This window comes from Psammomys obesus, unplaced genomic scaffold (genome assembly GCF_907164565.1).
Source record: "Psammomys obesus unplaced genomic scaffold, mPsaObe1.curated_primary_1811, whole genome shotgun sequence".
Taxonomy (NCBI): Eukaryota; Metazoa; Chordata; class Mammalia; order Rodentia; family Muridae; genus Psammomys; species Psammomys obesus.
In genome coordinates this window covers 58,704,132-58,723,087 of record NW_026591086.1, presented here as the reverse complement: position 1 = coordinate 58,723,087, position 18,956 = coordinate 58,704,132, and the positions used below count along the sequence as shown (strand labels likewise).

Sequence of the window (18,956 nt, the reverse complement as noted above, 5' to 3'; positions counted from 1 at the left end):
AGATCCGTCCTCTGAGCTGCCGTGTGCAGTGGGGCCCCAGGACCAGCACTTCAGACTGTCTGCAACCCCAGCCCTGCTCTGCTTGACTCAGAAGTCCCCGGACGGTGCCTGGCACGCATTTGAACCCTCGCAAAGGGAGCGCTCAGCGTCCTGTCCCTGGGAGCAGGCACGGTGTCCCGCAGCAGGGGTTTAAGGCCGTCTCCGCCGAGGGTGGAGCCCGCGGCCCCGCCTCGCTCTCCTACCACAGGTAGCCCGCTGGGCAGGGCCGGGAACAAAGTCGGAGAGGCTGAGCCCCTGCTGGCCAGTCGCCGTCGGGAGCCCTGCAGCCGCCGCAATGGGTACGTGCCCGGGGCAGCGGGGTCCCGGGGCAGCGGGGTCAGGGTCGGGGGTCAGGGTCGCTGCTGTCGTGGGGCAGGGGACTGGCTGCGCTGGCGCCGGGGGCACACTGGACCCTGGAAACCTGGCGCAGGTCCTCGGTGGCCAGACGCCGGTTGGGGCGGTGGGCGCAGCAGCCCTGCCTTCTCCTCAGAGCTCGGGTCTGCTCGTGCCAAGTGGCCGGGGCTTTGGAGTTGGGCTGAGCCCCGCGCGATGGCAGGAGTGGGCGGTGCTGGGGGCCTCGGGGCGCCCTGGGGACCTTTGCTCGGCGCTCACCTCCAGCTGAGAGGGTGACCCTGGAATTCTGCTGGGAAGCCTGGCCCCAGGGTGAGGCAAGTCGCCTCCGTGGCCCCTCCAGGCTCTGCCAAGGTCCCCACATTTCAAAGGCACCAAACCCCGCAGCCGGAGTCGGGGCGGCTTCACAGGAGGCGGCTCTCGGTGACTTAGAGCCACAGGCCAGGCCGTGGGTCCCCTGAAGCGGGGCAGGAAGCCGGCTCCTCCCCAGCCCCGCTCCGGCCAGCCTCTGCCCCTCAGGCTGCCGCGGCAGCGGCTCCATCACGGTCTTCCTGCACGCTGGACCACAGGGGAGTTGCAGGGCGCAGCGAGGGGTGGGGCGCCTTTCATGTCATTTGAGACGGAGGGCACCAGAGTGCTCCCCAGCTTGTGAGGGGCGGTCGGGGTCCGCTCCCGGCTGCCGCGCTTGAAACCTTGCTGGGAGCCGAGCCGCTTGCAGGGGCTTGTCTTGGGCTGTGACGCCAGGCGCCCGCTGCCATAGGGGCGAGGTGGACAGCGCCGGTAGGAAGTCTCAGAGGCCTGGAAAGAACTTGGAAGCAGAGTGCGTGCTATTAACCAACTGGTCCTCGGCTGGAGTTTGCAGCTGTGGCAATTCAACCAGGGATCTGTATTCAGCCAGGGTTTGATTTGTGGTTCTCAGCTTTTCAATATCAAGAGCACGAGATGGAATAATAATTGAAAATTGGGTCAAAGTACAAAGAGGTTACAGTGCCTTGCCCTCTTGAAAATAATCGTGACAGATTGTGTCAAAATTGTTTCAGGTGCTGTGTGGTCGACCTTGACAGTAGGAAGGCTTGGTTAGAGAAACAAAAGGGCAGGAAGCAGTTCTTAGAGAAACCGGTGCCCTGAGCTGCCGGCTTCCTCCTGTGTGGCTCACACCAGTGCTCACCACCCCTGTAAACTTTGGCCATGGTGGCTGAGTAGGACTGAGAGGCTGCGCAGCTGTCTGGGATGTGCTGAGCCTGCCTCTGGAGCTGGATGACATCTTAGGCCTCGAACTCGTTTCTAAGCAGACATGAGCAGTCTCTTCCAGAGGCCAGTAGTGGTGACACCTGGCTCTGTCCTGTGGAAACAGACCCAGACACACTGTAAACATGTGGGTGGAGCCGTCCCGATGAAACCAGCTCCAAGGGTTGGCCCCACGTTCTGTGTGGTGTTCTTTTCATTTTAGTTAGCTTTTTAAAACGCCCCTTTTCATTTTCTTGTTGGATTCTATTGTTCATCCAGTACATGTGTGCGCGCACATCTCTTCCACCATTGTGGTTTTTGAGACACTCATATTCTGTGGCTCAGGATGGCCTGGACCTCAACAACAAAGCCCAGACTAGCCCCAAACACATAGCAATCCTCCTGCTTCAGCCTCTCAAGTGCTGGAGCCAACACACCTGACATTTAGATATGTTTGCCTGTACTCACAAAACAACCTCCACTTTTTTTAATCATTTAAAAACAACATCTGAGTCTTAGCTCCTGAGCTGGAAGCAGCTCTGTCTGCTGGCTGAAGGGGGCGTGTGAGAGGCCGGCTGTTTGCACACAATCCTCTACCTGGGCTGCCTGTCAGGTGTCAGGTGGGGAGAGGGCTCTCTGAACAACACAAACTTCCGGCTGGGGAGAAGCCTCAGGACACGAGGGCAGCCTCGGCCCCTTTGGGACGTGGAGACTTCCAGTCATCACTCCCTCCCACAGCTTAGCAAAGGGCTGTGCTGGGTGTGATGGTGATGTAAAACCCACCCCAGTCTCCTGTTCACTCACCCTAGATGCACGTTCCTGTCCCTAGAAGGAAGCTTCCTGGTTGTCTGAGAAGTCCGCTCCACCACACGCCTTCCTCAGGGCTCAGCCTTGTTTGTGCGTCTTAGGACTTTTTCAAGCCAGCCTCTCCTTGTAAAAGGATGAGCCGGCTTGCAGCTCTCCTACCTGGCCATTTGAAAGTCCTTCCTCGTTCTCTCCCACCCTGAAGCACTTGGCTTAACCAACATGCTGGGCAGAGGTGACAGGGAAGCTGGTACCCTGCTCTAGGCAGGCATGAGCAGCCGGCTGCAAGGCTGCAGCACAGGACAGAGACCTAGCCACTGTGACTGAACTCTCGCTGACAATTTCTAATTTTATCCCCTCCTCCTTTTTTTGAGACAGGGTCTCAGTTCAAATACTTTGTGTCTGAAACTGATCTAGAACTCCTTATTTATTTATTCACTTTTAATCCCCATTACGGCCCCCTCCTTCCTCTCCTCTTGGTCCCACCTTCCCTTCTCCTCAGATAAGGGGAACCCTCCCTCAATCCACTCCACCATATCAAGTCACATCAGGACTAAGCTCATCCTCTTCCATTGAGGCCCGACAAGGCAGCCCAGGTAGGGGAACGTGATCCAAAAGCAGGCTACAATGTTCATGGCAGAGACAGCCCCTGCTCCACTTGCTAGGAGACCCACATGAAGACCAAGCTGCCCATCAGCTGTGTGTGTGTAGAGGACCTTGGTCCAGCCCATGCTTGCTCTGTGGTTGGTGCTTCAGTCTCTGTGACCATGGTTGACTCTGCTGGTCTTCTTGTGAAGTTCTTGCCCTCCCCAGGTCCCTCTATCCTTTCCCCATTCTTCCACAAGACCCCCGAGCTCTGCCTCATGTTTGGCTGTGGGTCTCTGCATCTGTCTCCATCCCCTGCTATGTGAAGCCTCCTGCTTCCACTCCTCGAAGGCGGGGTCACAGGTGTACATCACCCATTGTACGTGCAAGAGCGAATGCAAGACTTAGTCCATGCTGAGCAAGCGCTCTCCCAACTGGGCCCCATCCATTGGCCTCTGTGGTTAGCACACGGGAGCTCACCTGGAGGAGCACCAGCCCTACGGCTGGCTCCAGGGGACTGGGGTGTGAGCCACGGGTGGGCATGTACAGGTGTTCTCAGGATGCCCTTGATGCTGGTCCCAGGACCATACTCAGAGAATGACGGCTGATGGTGACTCCAGACATTTGTCATGGACAGCACTCTCTTCTCCTTGACACTCACTGTGTCTAAATGCTGCTATTGTGTTTAGACATTAGACTGTGGTGACTGGCGATCATAGTCCAGCCTGCCCCTCAGTACATATGAGTCCACTGTGATGGGTAGATTTTTGGCAGTTTGAAAATGTCTGTAGCAGCAGGGCGAATCCAGATGAAGTGACAGTTGTCTGGGCTAGCAGAGTGGACCTAAAGACCCTGGCTTATACAGATGTTCACGTCCCATGGAAGGCCACAGTACAATCCCTTCTGGAAGAAAAAGCATGTCCTCAGGGCAGGAACCAAGATTCTTAGAATCATTTTCCTCCTCTTGGTTGCTGCTGAGAGAAATGAGACCACACTGAGCAGGCAGGGAAGATGAAGAGTCACGTTGTCTTGCTAAATCTTGGCTTTGCTGTCCCCCAAGCCTCCTGGTGCAAGAAAATCTCTTCTCATTTTCTCAGATTTTCTTTTGTCTAACTTTCCTTCTGCCCTCGAAATCTCATGCAGAGCCGAAAACAGGATGGTGCGTTTGGCTACTGCAGCTTCCAGGGAACTGTACCAGCAGAAGGGCATGCTGCCATTCTGCTCTCCAGGGAGAGCCCTTGGGACAGAATGGCCACATGCCGTGGAACCTTGAGTGGAGTCTGGGACTTCTCAGCCCTGCTGTCTCCAGGGCACAAGGACAAGTGGATTCTGTGCCTTGCAGGAGGGAAAGTGGGTAGGTGTCTCAGGTGAGCTGATAAGGAAATAAAAACAAGGGCGAGTCCTGAGGGCCATCTGCACATTCTTCCCCGGTGACAGAGAAGAACAGGGCCATGTTATCAGGAGCCAGTGACAATGACTGACTCAGAGAATCACGCAATGCTGAGGTTGCAACACGAGGAACCAGTGAATCTCTGTTTTGTAACTATGTCCCTTGGTTTACAGGCACAGCTGCTATGACAGAGCGAAAGCATATCTCACTAGTCAGAAATGCTATTGCTGACTGCAGAGACGCCCTAGCAGTAAAGAGCACTTGCTGCTCTTCCAGAGAACCCAAGTTTTGTTCCCAGCACCCACACTAGGTGTTTTACAACCATCTGTAATTTCACCATCTTCTAGTATCTATGGACACCTGCGCTCACACGGTTTACACACACATGAAAATGAAATCAATCTTTTTTAAAACAGAAGAAGAAAAGAAAGCACAGTGCTGAGAGGGAAGAGGGACTGCAGGAGGGGGGAGCTCTCCCCACAGCCTGCCTGTGGCTCGCCCACCAGAGGGCAGGAGCTCTCACTGCAGGGCAGGCTTTGGGCTTCGGTCCAGCAGATGTGTATAAATGTGGCCAAGAGCATTCCACTCACCAGGAGCTTTTGGTTCAAGGATCAGTTTCAGGATGAGAAAGGATGGAGTATTTTTAGATAAGAGGACCCATCCCACGCTGCGCCTTTTCTGTGACTCCTGTGACGAAAGCAGCACCGTGTTCTAAAACAACAGGAGTGTGTTCCTTACAGAACGGGAGCTGTGGGGGTCAAAGTCCAGGTGTGAGGACACAGGCTCTGTCTGAGGTCTCCAGGGGCTCTGGCCCTAGGTGTGAGGACCCAGGCTACTGGGAGATTCTGGAAAGCGCCATCTAGCCGCCCACACAATCCTAAGAAAGTGTGTTACAGCACAAACACATGGAATTGAGCTGTAATTCGCAGCGTCCTTTGGGGTCAGCAGCAGCCCAGCTGACACCTCAGTGACCCCCTCAGCAACAGAGATGAGCTTTTTGCCACAGAGCCAGCCAATCCTAAACAACTCCTACGCTAACACAAAGGGCTTGGGAAAGACTACCCCTGTGATACAGGTGACCTCAGGTGAGGTTGTGCTGGATGTGGTGGTGCACACCTGTAATCCCGGCACTCGGAGGTAAAGGCATGCAGAGCTGTGAGTTCAAGACCAGCCTGATCTACATAGTGAGTTCCAGGACAGCCAGGGCTGAGGTGAGGTGAGCCAGGGTGAGACCCTCTCTCAAAACTCAGAAATATATCAGGTGAAATCAGAAACTCTTGAGCTGGCACAGCTATTGCGGGCAGCCTATCTCGCTGTTCTAACACTAGAGCCGCACTCTTGGTGCTGTGTAGGGCTGGCTGGCGGCGTGGCAAAGTCTGCAGGCAGCCTTCGTGCCTACTCTTCACGTACCCTTCATGTCTTCAACGTGGCTGGTTCTTCCATGCTTGTTCACCCCCATGTCATAAGACTTGGCAGGGGGAAGTTAGCTAAAACACATAGAGCATTATTAAATAATATCTAACAAAATTTAAAACGTACACATCTTACCAACATTTACTTCTAGAATTTTTTTTATCTTTTTATATTAGCAATGAGGTGTGTGCAATCTAAATTCAATAAGGAAAATTTTCACTCTGTCTCGAGTCTTTCAGATTAATTTTGCAATGGTAAAGCAGGTTTTTATTTTCTAATTTATCATCTTAAAAAAAAGAAAACCTTTGTATAGGAAAGTTGTAGTCTCAGTCGTCTTTAAAACAAACTCCTCAAAAGACCAAAGGCTGATTTAGTATCACAGAGGTGGTTTAGTATCTTGACTTAGCATCACAGAGGTGGTTTAGACTGTTCCGGCCTGTGAAAACACACGCGAGCACACTGTGTATCAACACAGCCTGCTCAGCACACAGCCCTGCTCGCAGGCTCTGTCCCCTGTTGGCGTCTCCTGCTTGAGCGGGCAGGGAAGGGGTGCCCAGGAGGCCCACAGCAACTTCCCATCGCGTCTCCTCTCCGTCTCCCTCCAGAGGCCTCTGCTGAGGAAGAGCCTCTTCTTTAGCCAAGGAACACAGTCATCATCTCCCCCCTCTCAGCTACATGCATTGAAAACAAGCCTTAGTCCAAGTCCTGACCTAAGCATGTTCTTCTGCAATAAAAATACCCACGTGTAGATACAGAAACCAACTTGGGGAGCAAGGGTTATATCACTTACTGTTCTATCGCTGCGACAAACTCCATGACTAAGGCAGCTTCTAAGAGAAACTGCTTAACTGGGACTCACAGCTTCAGAGGCAGAAGGGAAAATGGCAGCAGCAGGCATGGGTCTGGCGTGGTGCATGAGAGCTTCTATCTTGATTCACAAGCATGAGGAAAGTAGGAGGGAGAGAGGGAGGGGGAGAGGTACAGAGGGAGAGAAGGAAAGACAGAGACAGAGAGAGAGCAGGAATACTAACTAGGAACGGTTTGGGCTTTTAAAGTCTCAGACCCCTAGTGACATACCTCCTCCAACAAAGCCACTACCTGGGCCCAAGCAGTTCCACTACCTGGGCCCAAGCATTCAAACCTATCAGGTCATCCTCACTCAAACCGCCATGTTTACCTGATGCACCTGATTTTACAACCATCAGTGACACCGTCCCTGTCCATATCTGGGCAGAATTTAAGGCTACAACTTCCTGGGTCTTCTGATTCACTACATCGTAACTATGAGGGACTCTCTGGCCTGCTGACCTCTCCCCACCATGGAGCAATTTGGGACTGAATGATCTCTGAGCTTGTCAAGAGATAGCTGGATCCTGTGGCCCACCAAGCGTCCGAGTCACAGCAGGACTTACACTCAGAGAATCATGTCAGGTTATAAGACATGACTGTGCACACAGGAACACAGGTGTGTAGAGGTCAGAGGCTGATGTCAAGTGCTTTTCTGGTTTTACTTTTTAGGTTTGTTTGTTTGAGACAAGGTCTTACTGTGTAGCCCTGCCTATCCTAGAACTCACTGTGTAGACCAGGCTGGCCCCAAACTCGCTGAGATCCACCTGCCTTTGTCTCCCAAGTGCTGGGATTACAGGCTGCCATGCCTGACAGTGTCAAGTGTCTTCCTCAACTCTCCCCATCTTATTTTTCAGACAGTTTTTCTGTCTTACCAGCTCATCTAGGCTGGCTGGCCGGTGAGCTTCCGAGGTCCCTGTCCCTGCCCCCAGTGCTGGATTTGGGGGCTCTTTTCCATGCCTGGTGTTTTCTATGAATACTGAGGCTCTGCACTCGGGTCCTCATGTTTCCACAGCAGATGTGAGCATGTCAGTCCGCATTTACTGACAGAGCCATCTCCCTGATCCTTTGGAAACCCTTTTAAGGGGTAGGAGAATGCTGCAAAGTCAAGTTTCAAATGGTACACAGCAAACAGCCTTCAGCCCTTATGGGCACGAATGTACGTCCCGACGTTCAGATGTAGAGAAGTCCAGGCCCCCAGTTGTCCTAGAGCTCACCCTGCAGACCAGGCTGGCCTTGAACTCATGGATATCTGCCTGCCTCTGCCTCCCAGGTGCTAGGACCTCGGTGCCTAGCTTTACTTGCTTTTGCAAAGAATGGTCTAGACAGGATAACCGTTGCTGCCATCACCAAGCCGACTCCTCTTTGTGTGGTGTTTATGATCATCCATCGGAATAAAGTCCATAGATCTGTAATGGCTCCAGGTGCGGTGATGCACACCTGTGACCCCAGCACTCGGGAGGCAGAGGCAGGGGATCTCTGTGAGTTCCAGGCCAGCCTGGTCTACAAAGGGAGTCGAGGACAGCCAGGGCTACACAGAGAAACCCTGACTCGAAAAAAATAAACAGAAAAAAAGAAAGAAAGAAAAGAGCTGTAACAACATTAGCAAAGCCCCCTTTCTTCATGAAATATACCCAGCAACTTACCCAGAGTCTAGGGCGCAAGCATTTTCAGAAGTGGTAGGAAATAGTTTTCTCTCCACCTGGAAGGAGGAGTTCCCTTCTCAGACCTCAGCAAAATCCTGTGTTCCTTCTGGTATCTCAAACCCTACTTCCTGAGGTGCGTGCCAGGGCTTGCGAGCTGCTGAGGTCTCCGCTGTGCGCCGCGTGACTGTGTTCTGACTGTGGGTGATGTACGCCGTCAGGTTACAGTGTGCTGTGGTCTGGGGTGGGCTCAGCCCCCAGCTTTGTGAAAATGCACTTCATGATGTCTGAACAAGGCTGGAAACACCATAATCATCTTTGCCTTCAGATGAAATGTTTCTCAGATCGCACCCTCTCTAAGCAGCTCTCACTGTGTTGGTTTTAGGTAAAAAGCATTGCTTAGAGATTCCAGCCCTCCATGGGTCAAAATATGCTCTGCCTGAATCTCAGGAACGGTCCACGTGAAAGGAGAACTTTTCATCATGGGTCTCACTGGAGTCTCATTTTTCCTGGCTTTCTCTGTCCCTTCAGTGCATTCCAAAGTTAGGAATGAGAGACGTGTAAAATATACTTGCAGTTGTTAAATTTTGTCTAAACGTTTCAGCAGCAGAAAGTCAAAATCATTAGATATAAGAACAGCAAACGCCAATGTTTAGTCAGTGATTAGGCGCACCGGCACCACTGAGCTCTCTAGATAAGGGGGTCTGAGGTCTAGATGTGGCCCTGGTTATTCTGACTCTCCGGTGACCTAGGAGCTTTTCTGGAAGCAGGAGGTCACTCCAGCATGCTGCGTGAGGGTGGCAGCCAGGAAGCCGGCCACACGATGGGCCAGCGTGAGTTGAGTCTTGCCACAGTGGAAATCTGAGTTTAGATCAAGTCTCTGTGGCCCAGCTTCTGCACTTGGCCTTTTCTATGACAGCAGTCTTTTTGACACAGGTGCATTCAGATAAGAAATGCTGGCCGTGGTGTTCGGCCAGCTGAGAGCTCGGGATTCTACAGAAGGCGCTGAGTGGCCTCTGCCCCAGAAGAATAAGGGCAGTTCTCGAGACAGACACCTTTCAAAACACAAAATGCTTCCCGTGGGATGTCTGGGTCCTGCATCTCAGGCTTTTGCTAGAGTGAGGTTGGATGCGTCTTTCTCGTGATGAAATTCTAGGCCTTGTCCCTATAAACGTTTCCATAACCATGTATACATTTGATGTAAACTGGCGCTAGATAGTATTTAGCAGAAATACCTAGTCACTGCCCTAAGGAGAAAGGGCCCTTCTCTGTGGGGCAGAGCCCCTGAGGGCCTGGAGAAGGCACCGCTGAGACTCAGCTGGCTCTATGGACCCCAGGCTTGCAGCCCTTGCTCAAGAGACCATCCTGGGCCTTCCTGTGAGCCTCACTCCTCAGCTTGCCCTCAGGAGGCCGTGGGGAGAGCACGTTCTCTGAAGTCTGAGCAGAGGGCATTGTGCTGCGTCTTCAGGAATGCGAGCCGCTCTGCAGTGGATCAGGGCTCCTCAGCCTGGTTGGCCGCCCTGTCCTTCTCCTTGTGTGCTAATGAACGATCGAAGTACAGTCCTGTAGCTAGTGTAGTGTAGTCCCAGATCCATCAGGAATAAGGTGGTAGCCGAGGTTCTGTGCCAGGACTAGGCCAGGGTGGAGGAGCAGATGTCCCTGGGGGACCCTTGAACATCAAGAATGAGGGAGAGGAAGGCAGCAGAGCTGGAAAGGAGAGCGTGGCGGGCAGAGCTGACCTCAGAGAAGCGAGGCGGGCTACAGTGAACAGGGTGGCCCACCAGGATGGCTGCAGAAAGCTTCCCCTCCCTCTGACCCGCCCAGGGCTCCGCCCAGGGCAGCAGGTCCTGGAGGCCCTTTAAGGAGCAGGAGAAGGCTGAGGAGAAGTGGGGGAGGGCGATGGGGGTAGTTGCCTGTCTCACTGCCTGACAAAACACCTGACAAGAGCAACCTGAGGCAGGAGGGTGTGTCCATCGTTCAGGGAGGCCGCAGTCAGGAAGCAGAGAGGGGTGACCTGGCGCTCTGCCAGAGGTGATTCCAGAGGTGTGCTCCCAAGCAAGGCAGGAGTTAACATTCACACAGACACACACACACACACACACACACACACACACACACAGAGTAGGGCAGGATCTAAACGTTGTGCTTGAACACTGAGACAGCCGGGTCTTTGGAGACCCATTCAGTGACATTTAGCAGCGCCTAGGGGGTGGCATTCAAGGCTGAGGGTTCTAGACTAGGCAGTGTCCCAGTTCACTAGTGCGTGGAGCAGGGGAGAGCAGCCTTCACATACGCTCCTGTTTTCACACTGTGTGCACTCACAGCATGCGCGTGTCTGGTTCAGTCAGGGGAGAGCTCCTAACGTGTGATCCTGAGAGTGGCCGGCGCCTTCAGCCTTGGCACCATGCGTGCCCCCCACCCCAGCCGCCTTGCTGAGCCTCATGGGCTCTTAAAGCAGCCCCCCGAGGCAGACGCGCCTATCTTCATTTCCCCAGCTGCCTATCTAGACGTGCCCAGGTGGCAGCCGGCAGAACTGAGTCAGGCCCCGGCCTGACCCCGTGGCTCTGGCTTTATGCGCTGCACTCTGAAGCAACCCCTTCCATCAAAGAACTACTAACTGTGGGGAAAACCCAGGCTGGCTGTGGTGTGGAAGCCCTGGCCCCAGCTTCAACGGCAGGAAGAGCTGAGCCCCGGCGTCCTGGGGAGAAGAGTGGCATTGTTCCCCTGCTCAGAACTAGGACGCAAATAATATCAAACACACCCTCAAGTGTGCAAAAATGCAGGAGCATCTGGCGTGATACCCCGGGGCCATGGCTGAGCTGGGGGAGCGGAAAGGGCCCAGCTCAGCTGACAGGAACGGGGGGGGGGGGGGCGCGGAGGTGGACTCTGGTTTGGGAGAGCCACGTGTTTTAGGTCAAGCACTGGGGTTTTGCTTATCGTGGGCTGGATCTGAGGGTCACACAGACAGACAGAATGGGGACCACAGCAGGAGGCCGGGAGCAGCGGTGGACACCAGCACCCGCTGGGCTCCTGGCTTCTGCTCCGGGTAGCTGGTCTACCGGGTTCTCTGGGCCAGAGAAGTGGGGATCCTCACATCTGTCAGGCCACCAGATACCACAGTTTACACGGGTCCCAGCCAGACCGCAGCACCTTGGAGCTCCGCTAGGGGCCAGGTGCTTGAGTCTTAGTACAAGACACAGAGGCCAGCGTGGTGTCAAGGGCTCCCTCCAGACTTCTCCTGCTGCGGGTGGGTTTCCAGAGGCTGGGGTTTGAGGATTACTTAATTCTCCAGCCCAGCGGTTTTCAAAGCGTGCAGCCACTGGGGACTGGTTAGAAAACGCAGTCATGTGTGTGTGCCAGGGCTACCAAGTCAGCAGGGATGGCAGACCCAGCAATCGGTTCCCACAAGCCCCTTGTCAGGCACAGGAAAGCCGGACCCTGCCACTGCTGAGCCCGAGTGCTAACCCCTCACAGAGGCAGGGGAGTGCCTCAGGAGCAGCTAAGAGCTCCCAGACCAGACCAACGGGGCTGGGAAGCAGGAAGAGGGTGGATCCCCCGGAAAGGGCACAGTGCTGACAGCGGTGACAAGTATGGAGCAATAAGTGGGTTTAGGGAGCAGGGCAGGTCAGTGAAGCCCAGAGACAGGGTGCAGGAGGCCCCCAAATTCAGAGAAGGGAGACAGAAGAGCGGAGGTGTGAGGTTGTGGCGCTGAAGGGCGCCTCAGATTTAGGTGGTGGAATCCACAATGCTGGGGTCATCTTCTGAATTGTCCTAACAGTGGCTCTGCTCATGGTAGGGGTGTGGAAGAGACAGGGCTGGGGAGGTGGGTAGCCTGCTCCTCTCATCTGAGAGACTCAGTCGACAGGAAGGCTGGAGTATGGATGACGCCCATTACAGCACCTTGGGCGAAGGAAATGCCGATGCTAAAGCTGGCCTGGGAAGGGGCACATTAAAGGGGCCAGGCGTCCCGTGATAGGCCGCCATCACCCATGGAAGAAACTGAGGGAATGAACGTCTATTCCATGAACACACAACTGGTGTCACTGAGTGTGCCTGGACAAGGGCAGGAAGGAAGGTGTGGCTAGGAATAGGACAGAGTGATTAGACACCTCAGAGCACGTTTGAGCTCAGAGGTGAACCTCACAGAACCCTGATAACCTGGCGAAGAGCACACCGGAATCTGTTTTGTGCGGAAGCAGCCTTTGAAGTGTTTGAGGAGGAAATGGTTTGGGCATGATTTTCTCGGCCCTGGGTCTCACTTCTGAGTGCTCACCGCATTGCCTGAGGAGATTGTCCCCACTGTCCAGCCCCCACAGGATGCTGAAGCTGACAGCTCAGAGTCACAGGGGCGCTGGGTCCAACGTGGCCTCCAGTGCTGACGTGGCTTTAACGCTGGTGTTCTGTCTCTCTTTTAGGGATGTCCAAGTCATGGGTGAGTAGCGTTTGTCCTCCTGTGTCCTCATCCTGTAAGTTATACAAGTTGTGTTCCTCCGTGGCCACATCTGTGCTCCCTTGCCCCTTGCTTAGGGCATAGGCCGACCTGACTTCTGTTATCCTCAGCTAAAGGATGTTGAGTTCCTGCTCATGCTAGCTGATTTATCTCGTTGCTGTCTCTCTGTGGGAATGACTTATAGCCTTTTAGAAAGGCTATAAAAATCACAAAAGTCAAGACTCTGGGCGTGAACAGAGCCAAGAACTTACTCGGCATTCAGGGATCGTTGTCCAGCCTCCCGCGTTGGTGCGAGTGTGGATGGGGCAGGAGCATGCCTGGGTTCTTCCTCTCTTTGTCAGGCTTGCTTTGGCTATCCACTGAGCATCTTCTTCATCGTGGTCAATGAGTTCTGTGAGAGGTTCTCCTACTATGGGATGCGAGGTAAGTTCCAGCCTCCCCCGCCCTCCTGGAGAGCAGAGCGGTCCCAGCCTCCCCCCCCCAGAGCGGTCTCAGCGTCCTTAACTGCTCTCTCCCGCCCCGGAAAGCGATCCTGGTGCTGTACTTCCGAAACTTCCTCAGCTGGGATGACGACCTGTCCACCGCCATCTACCACACGTTCGTCGCCGTGTGCTACCTGACTCCAATCCTCGGAGCCCTGATCGCAGACTCGTGGCTGGGGAAGTTCAAGTGAGTGGCGGGGGGGGGGGCAGAGATGCAGGCTGAGAGCTTCGTGATTGGAGTGGTGGGCGGGGCAGGGCTCGGAGCCAAGGAGCAGAAGCTGGACATCGTGGCCATGCTTCTACATCGTGCCCTATTCCTGGCCCTCAGCACTATTAATTGATGCAGGCTGAGGTCCAGCACGGTTGTTGCTGTGTTTTGTTTGTTTCATTTTTCTGCCCCCGCCCCAGCCTGCCGGAGCCAGCCAGCAGAGTCGAAAGGTTCTTGAGTCGGGAGTGAGGATTAATATTATTTAAATAAACACACAGCACACAGGAAACTTTTTTAAAGGTCCAGACTCGACAGCCACAGCAAAAGGCAGGCTGCTGCAGCAAGCAATGCAAGCAGCAAGTCTCAAGTCTCTGCCTCCTCCTCTGCCTCCAGCCCTCTGTTTCCTAATATTTAGATTTCCCACATTATACTTGCTTTTTGTGAAATCTTAGGTCTGGTTCATGCTCCACGTCCTCTAAGCTCTCTCCTCCAGCTCTGCTCTCCTGTGCTCTCTCCTCGTGCTTTCTCCTCCCACTCACCTCCTGCTCTCTAGCTCCTCCCCTCTTTCCTGTCCTCTGGCTCCTCCCATTGCACAACATTGTATCTAGTTGCTTTATTTGTGTCCTGTTTACACAAGAGTCAGCCTTCTTCTGCAGTAACTGTCGGCCTGTCTTTTTATTGTAGAGTTTCTAAGCCAGAGTAGAAACATCTCAGAACAATGGTTAATTTCCACGAGGAGTCTGAGGAAGAGGTGTGATCTCACAAGTTATACTACCTGCTGTCACAAACAAAAGGAGATGGACTTGCAAGTTCTCCTGCCATTAGTAAAGGCCTCCTAAAAGCCATCTCTCTGCCGAGATTTAAATATCAAAGCAGGCCACTGGAGTCACGGCTCCCGACACCAGCCAAACTGTACATCTAGAAATGGTGGCAAAAACCCTGCCCATCACTGGTGGGACTCAGAGAACAAGCCTCTGCCTGCCGCTCTCACAGGCTGAGTGGATGGGACCCGCTGAGGCCACGCACCCAGCCAGAGGGCATCTCCCGGGACATTATCAGAAGTTTCGGGGACTTTATAGAAAAGGAAAGTGTTCTTCTAGACCAAAGCGCTGGCCCAGGCAGCAGGAAGACTCGGCTCTCTTTACGGATGTCAGGAAACTGAGTCAGTGCCTGCTTCTCACCAGCCACGCTACCAGGTTCCAGACGAGAACCTTTAATTGTCTGAGAATATCATAGATGTATATACCGTGTTTTGACCAAATTCACCCTGATTCCCTCGCCCACCACTCCCTCCCTCCCAGTGTCGTGTTTGCTTTAACCCTGCGGCCGCTCAAGGCAGCTAAGATTTTTAAACCTTTCTGTCCCCACTACTCTCCAGTGATTCTAGCTATGTCAAGTTGAGATACACACTAATTTCCATGGTGACAGAGGTTGGGGTGGAGGGGGGTTAGAGGTGGGGCTCCCCAACTCCTTCTGGGCTCTAAACAAAATCCCAATCGGTGCTCTTATGTTATTCCTTCCTTAGAGTTCCAGCTTTTACCTAGTTTTGAAAAGTGGGTGGATCTGTGATGCTCTGTAGTCCCTCGGGAGGGACAATGGAAGCGGACAGTGCGAGGTTGACTCGTACCCTCTCCCCCTCTCCACACAGGACGATTGTCTCCTTATCCATCGTCTACACCATTGGGCAAGCGGTGCTCTCCGTGAGCTCAATTAATGACCTCACGGACCACAACCACGACGGCACTCCTGACAGCATTCCTGCGCACGTGTGAGTCAGGCGCCCGCCCGCACTGCTTATTTGATGCTCTGATGAGTCATCTGTTCCTTAAATGTCCCCCGAGATCAAGGTTTCCCTCTCCGCTTGGTAATGCAGAGAAGGCAGCTGTCTCCATCCTAATGCTCACTTTGACTCGGGTGAGACTAGCCATCCGGTGTGTGTGAGGTGTTTGTGCTCATCCTGTGTTCTCCCATAGACCGTGGCCCTCAGCACCACCAACTTTCCTCAGTATGCCAAGACCTTTACCTCCTCCCTGTAAGCACAACAGCTCATTTTTGAGTAGTTCGATTTAACACATTGTTCTGGCCATCGCTCTGAGCTCTTGACAGTCAGGTCTATCCTCACTGCGGTTATTCCCCTCCTCTGCACACCGGCATGGTGGACTATGGACAAAGCTTGCTGGTTTGCGTCCTGCTTTTTAACGCAGCATCTACTGTGTACCCAGGCTGGTCTGGAACTTGCTACATGGCCTCAAGTTTCCAATTCTCCCAGCTAAGCCTCCCATGTGGAGGGATTACACGTGTGCACCTGTTTTCTTAGTCAGGCTCTCTATTGCTGCAATGAAACACCATGACCAAAGCAACTTGGGGAGAGTTAGGGCTTATTTCAGCTTATACTTCCACATCATGGTCTATCACTGAAGGAACTCAAACAGAGCAGGAACCTAGAGGCAGGAGCTGAAGCAGAGGCCAAGGAGGGGTGTTGCCTACTGGTTTGCTCTCCATGGCTTGCTCAGCCTTTCTCTAGAACCAGGCTGGACCCTCCCCCGCCAATCACTAATTAAGAAAATGCCCTCCAGGCTTGCCTCAGCCTGATCTTCTGAACACACTTTCTCAGCTGTGGCTCCCTGCTCTCCAGTGATTCTCGCTGTGTCAAGTTGAGATAAAACCATCCAGCACAACTGACCCTTTGTCAACTTGGCACAAACAGATCACCATTCAGCCACAACTTTTCTTTCCTTATTTACCCCAAGATCACAAAGTCAAAGTCTTTGGATACTCCAGAATCTCCTTAAAAGTTTAAAGACTGATTTATTTTCCTATTTATACTTCAGCTTCTTAATGTAGGAGGAAGTCATCTCATGGGCTGTAAATATGGCTGAAATGGAAACTAGCAGCTACATCACCCATGTCTCTGACTCTCCTGCTGAATACATTTGTACCCAGAGGAGAGGCCTCCCTGCCTGGTGCCTGAGTCCAGCAGCAGGGTTGTGAGGGGCCAGCTATGAGCACAGTGCGTAGCCCAGACTACCAGGCCGAGGCCAGGCTCTCCTTTAAAATAGCAAAATGATTGGATAAGCTGCCTTCTCCAAAGCTTAAAGGGGACACTGGGCTGAAGAGATGGCTCGGTAGGAAAGTACTTGCCATGCAAGCTTGAGAGCCTAAGTTCAGATCCCTGAGACCCAAAAGAGAGCACATGACAGCCTGCGCCTGTAACTCCAGGCCTGGGGAAGCAGAGACAGGCAGATCCTGGGGCTCCTGGCCAGCTAATACAGCCGAGATCAAAGAGAGACCTTAGCTACTCCATTTTTAAATAGTTTAAGCAATATTAGCAGCCAAGAAGATAGAGGATAAATTCTTACAAAACTTCAGATGTATGGTGCCTAACTTGTAGTAAAACTCTATAATCATAAATGCTGTGCTGTGCTTTTCCCCTCTTAAATGATTTTTGGTTTGCATCCAGTGTAATGGTTTCATGACGCTATGCAAAGCAGATCATATTCTGCTTTGCAATCAAATCATGTCTTCAGTGTCATTAACCGACTATTATGAGTCCGCTTATATGGCACAAGGCTTATGTTTGTTCAGTTGGAACTTGTATGTTCACGTATGTCTGCGTATGTGCTGAGAACTAAAGCCAGGGCCTGTGCACACTGAGTGTTTACTCTGCCACCGAGCAATGCTCACCTTGTTTAATGGTCCACGCACTCATTCTTTTATTAGAAATGATAAGGCTGCCAAAAAGTTGTTTAGATTTCAAGCTATTTTCAATTTCATAGATGACAAACGATTGAACAAAAATAGTGAGTCCAATTCCATGATGTCCAGTTGTCATCCACGTCTCAGCCCATGTTCTGTGCCTGACCTTCTCCTGAGGTTGGGTCTCCCTGTGTTTGCTGCTGCCCCAGCCCTTGTAAGGAGACTGCAGGGAAACTCCTGAGGACCTGACAGCTGGCCTTCACCCTCCTCTCCCCAGAGCCCTGTCCATGATTGGCCTGGCCCTGATAGCCCTTGGCACAGGAGGGATCAAGCCCTGTGTGTCTGCCTTCGGGGGAGATCAGTTTGAAGAGGGACAGGTAAGATGCCGCTCGTCAGTGACTGGGGCCCTCTCTCGGTCCAACCCCTGAGAGGGGAGTCCCGTCTCTGTCCATTCTTTTCCAGGATACTCCATTGTCAGGTAGTACCCAGACTCAGACAGAAGTGCTTGGAGCCTTAGTCCTCCACGGTTCCCAGCCAATTGTCCTAACCCAACTTTCTCTCTTCCATGACAGGAGAAACAGAGAAACCGGTTCTTTTCCATCTTTTATTTGGCCATCAATGCGGGAAGCCTGCTCTCCACCATCATCACACCCATCCTTAGAGGTAAGACCATCAGGAAAGGACGGGGCTTTCTCTTTTGAACTGTGAGAAAGTCAGATAGAAAGGCTGTCTCCCAGACACGGTGGTGCCCTTCAGTCGTAATGCTGGGGGCAGAAGCAGGTGGATTCCTGTGAGTTAGAAGCCAGCCTGCGCTACTCAGTGAGTTCAGGGCCAGCCAGAGCTACTCGCTGAGTTCCTGCGAGAGGCAGGCATAGTCCTCATCGGGTTTGTGTTTGTTTTACCCCTCCCCCTCTCTTGACTCCCTCATTCTGAGTGCTGCTGGACACTTCTCACACCACCGGTTTTTTATAGTAGACTTTACGTGGGGAGGGACATCACCCACACAGTATTTGGGAAGACATAGGAGGTGGTGGTTGACCTTTGCCCTTTACTCCTTGCTCCCTCCTGGTGTTTCAGTGGGTTGGGAATAGAGAATAAGCTGAATGTGTGACAAGGCTTCTCTCACTTCATCCTCGGGGAACTAACCCCTCCAGCAGGGATCTGATGGACAAAGTGTCCAGTTGTTAGGCCCAGCAAGAGCCTAAATATAAGAAGGTATGAAGGGAACTCAGGAAACTAATCATCCATCGATGCAAAAACACAAGAGACTCTTCTTGACCATTGTACAATGGGGTCACCCCTGCTGGTCAGCAAGGAGTGGCACCGGGAGAAAAAGACCTTAGGTTTTTAAAAGACACAAGGCAGGAATCTCCTGGGGTTGACTTCTTGGCAATTTAGGATTGGGTGAAATGTTTAACTTTTAAAATAATTGGTTAGTTCTGGTCACCCTTAGGTCCAGTCAGCCCTGTCATAAATATCTGATCGTCAAGTCAGTTTGGAATTTCCTGCCATCCACAGTTAAATGTGGGGGGGTGATTAACTCATCCCATGTCTGTTCTGAGGAGTGGGGGTTACAGGCTTTGGATCAAAGGTCAGGAGAAGGATTGGGGCCATTTGGCCCAGTTTCCAAACAAAACCCATCTCACCGGTGCCAGCCGGTGATTTTTTCTCCATTTAGTAGAGATCTCTCCTTGTTCTCTTCCTTATCTCTGCCCTCACAGATGGCTAATGTCGGGAACTTTTACATTCCTTGGTTCTCTGGAGAAGCACTAAGAGGCTTTAATTAACATGGGCCTAAAACTTGCAAATATAAGTTATAAGG

General features: G+C 52.7%; 1 protein-coding gene across 1 annotated transcript in view; it reads left to right on the top strand.

The window, feature by feature from the left end:
• The first annotated feature begins 282 nt into the window (after positions 1-282).
• The window catches only part of Slc15a1 (solute carrier family 15 member 1), a 37,365-nt gene continuing 18,691 nt past the window's right edge, over positions 283-18,956 (top strand). The window contains exons 1-7 of the mRNA XM_055609868.1: positions 283-338; positions 12,714-12,730; positions 13,090-13,171; positions 13,276-13,417; positions 15,087-15,206; positions 17,412-17,511; positions 17,707-17,797. Coding sequence (XP_055465843.1) covers positions 335-338; positions 12,714-12,730; positions 13,090-13,171; positions 13,276-13,417; positions 15,087-15,206; positions 17,412-17,511; positions 17,707-17,797 — 556 coding nt within the window. The 5' untranslated portion in view covers positions 283-334. The remainder of the gene's footprint in view (positions 339-12,713; positions 12,731-13,089; positions 13,172-13,275; positions 13,418-15,086; positions 15,207-17,411; positions 17,512-17,706; positions 17,798-18,956) is intronic.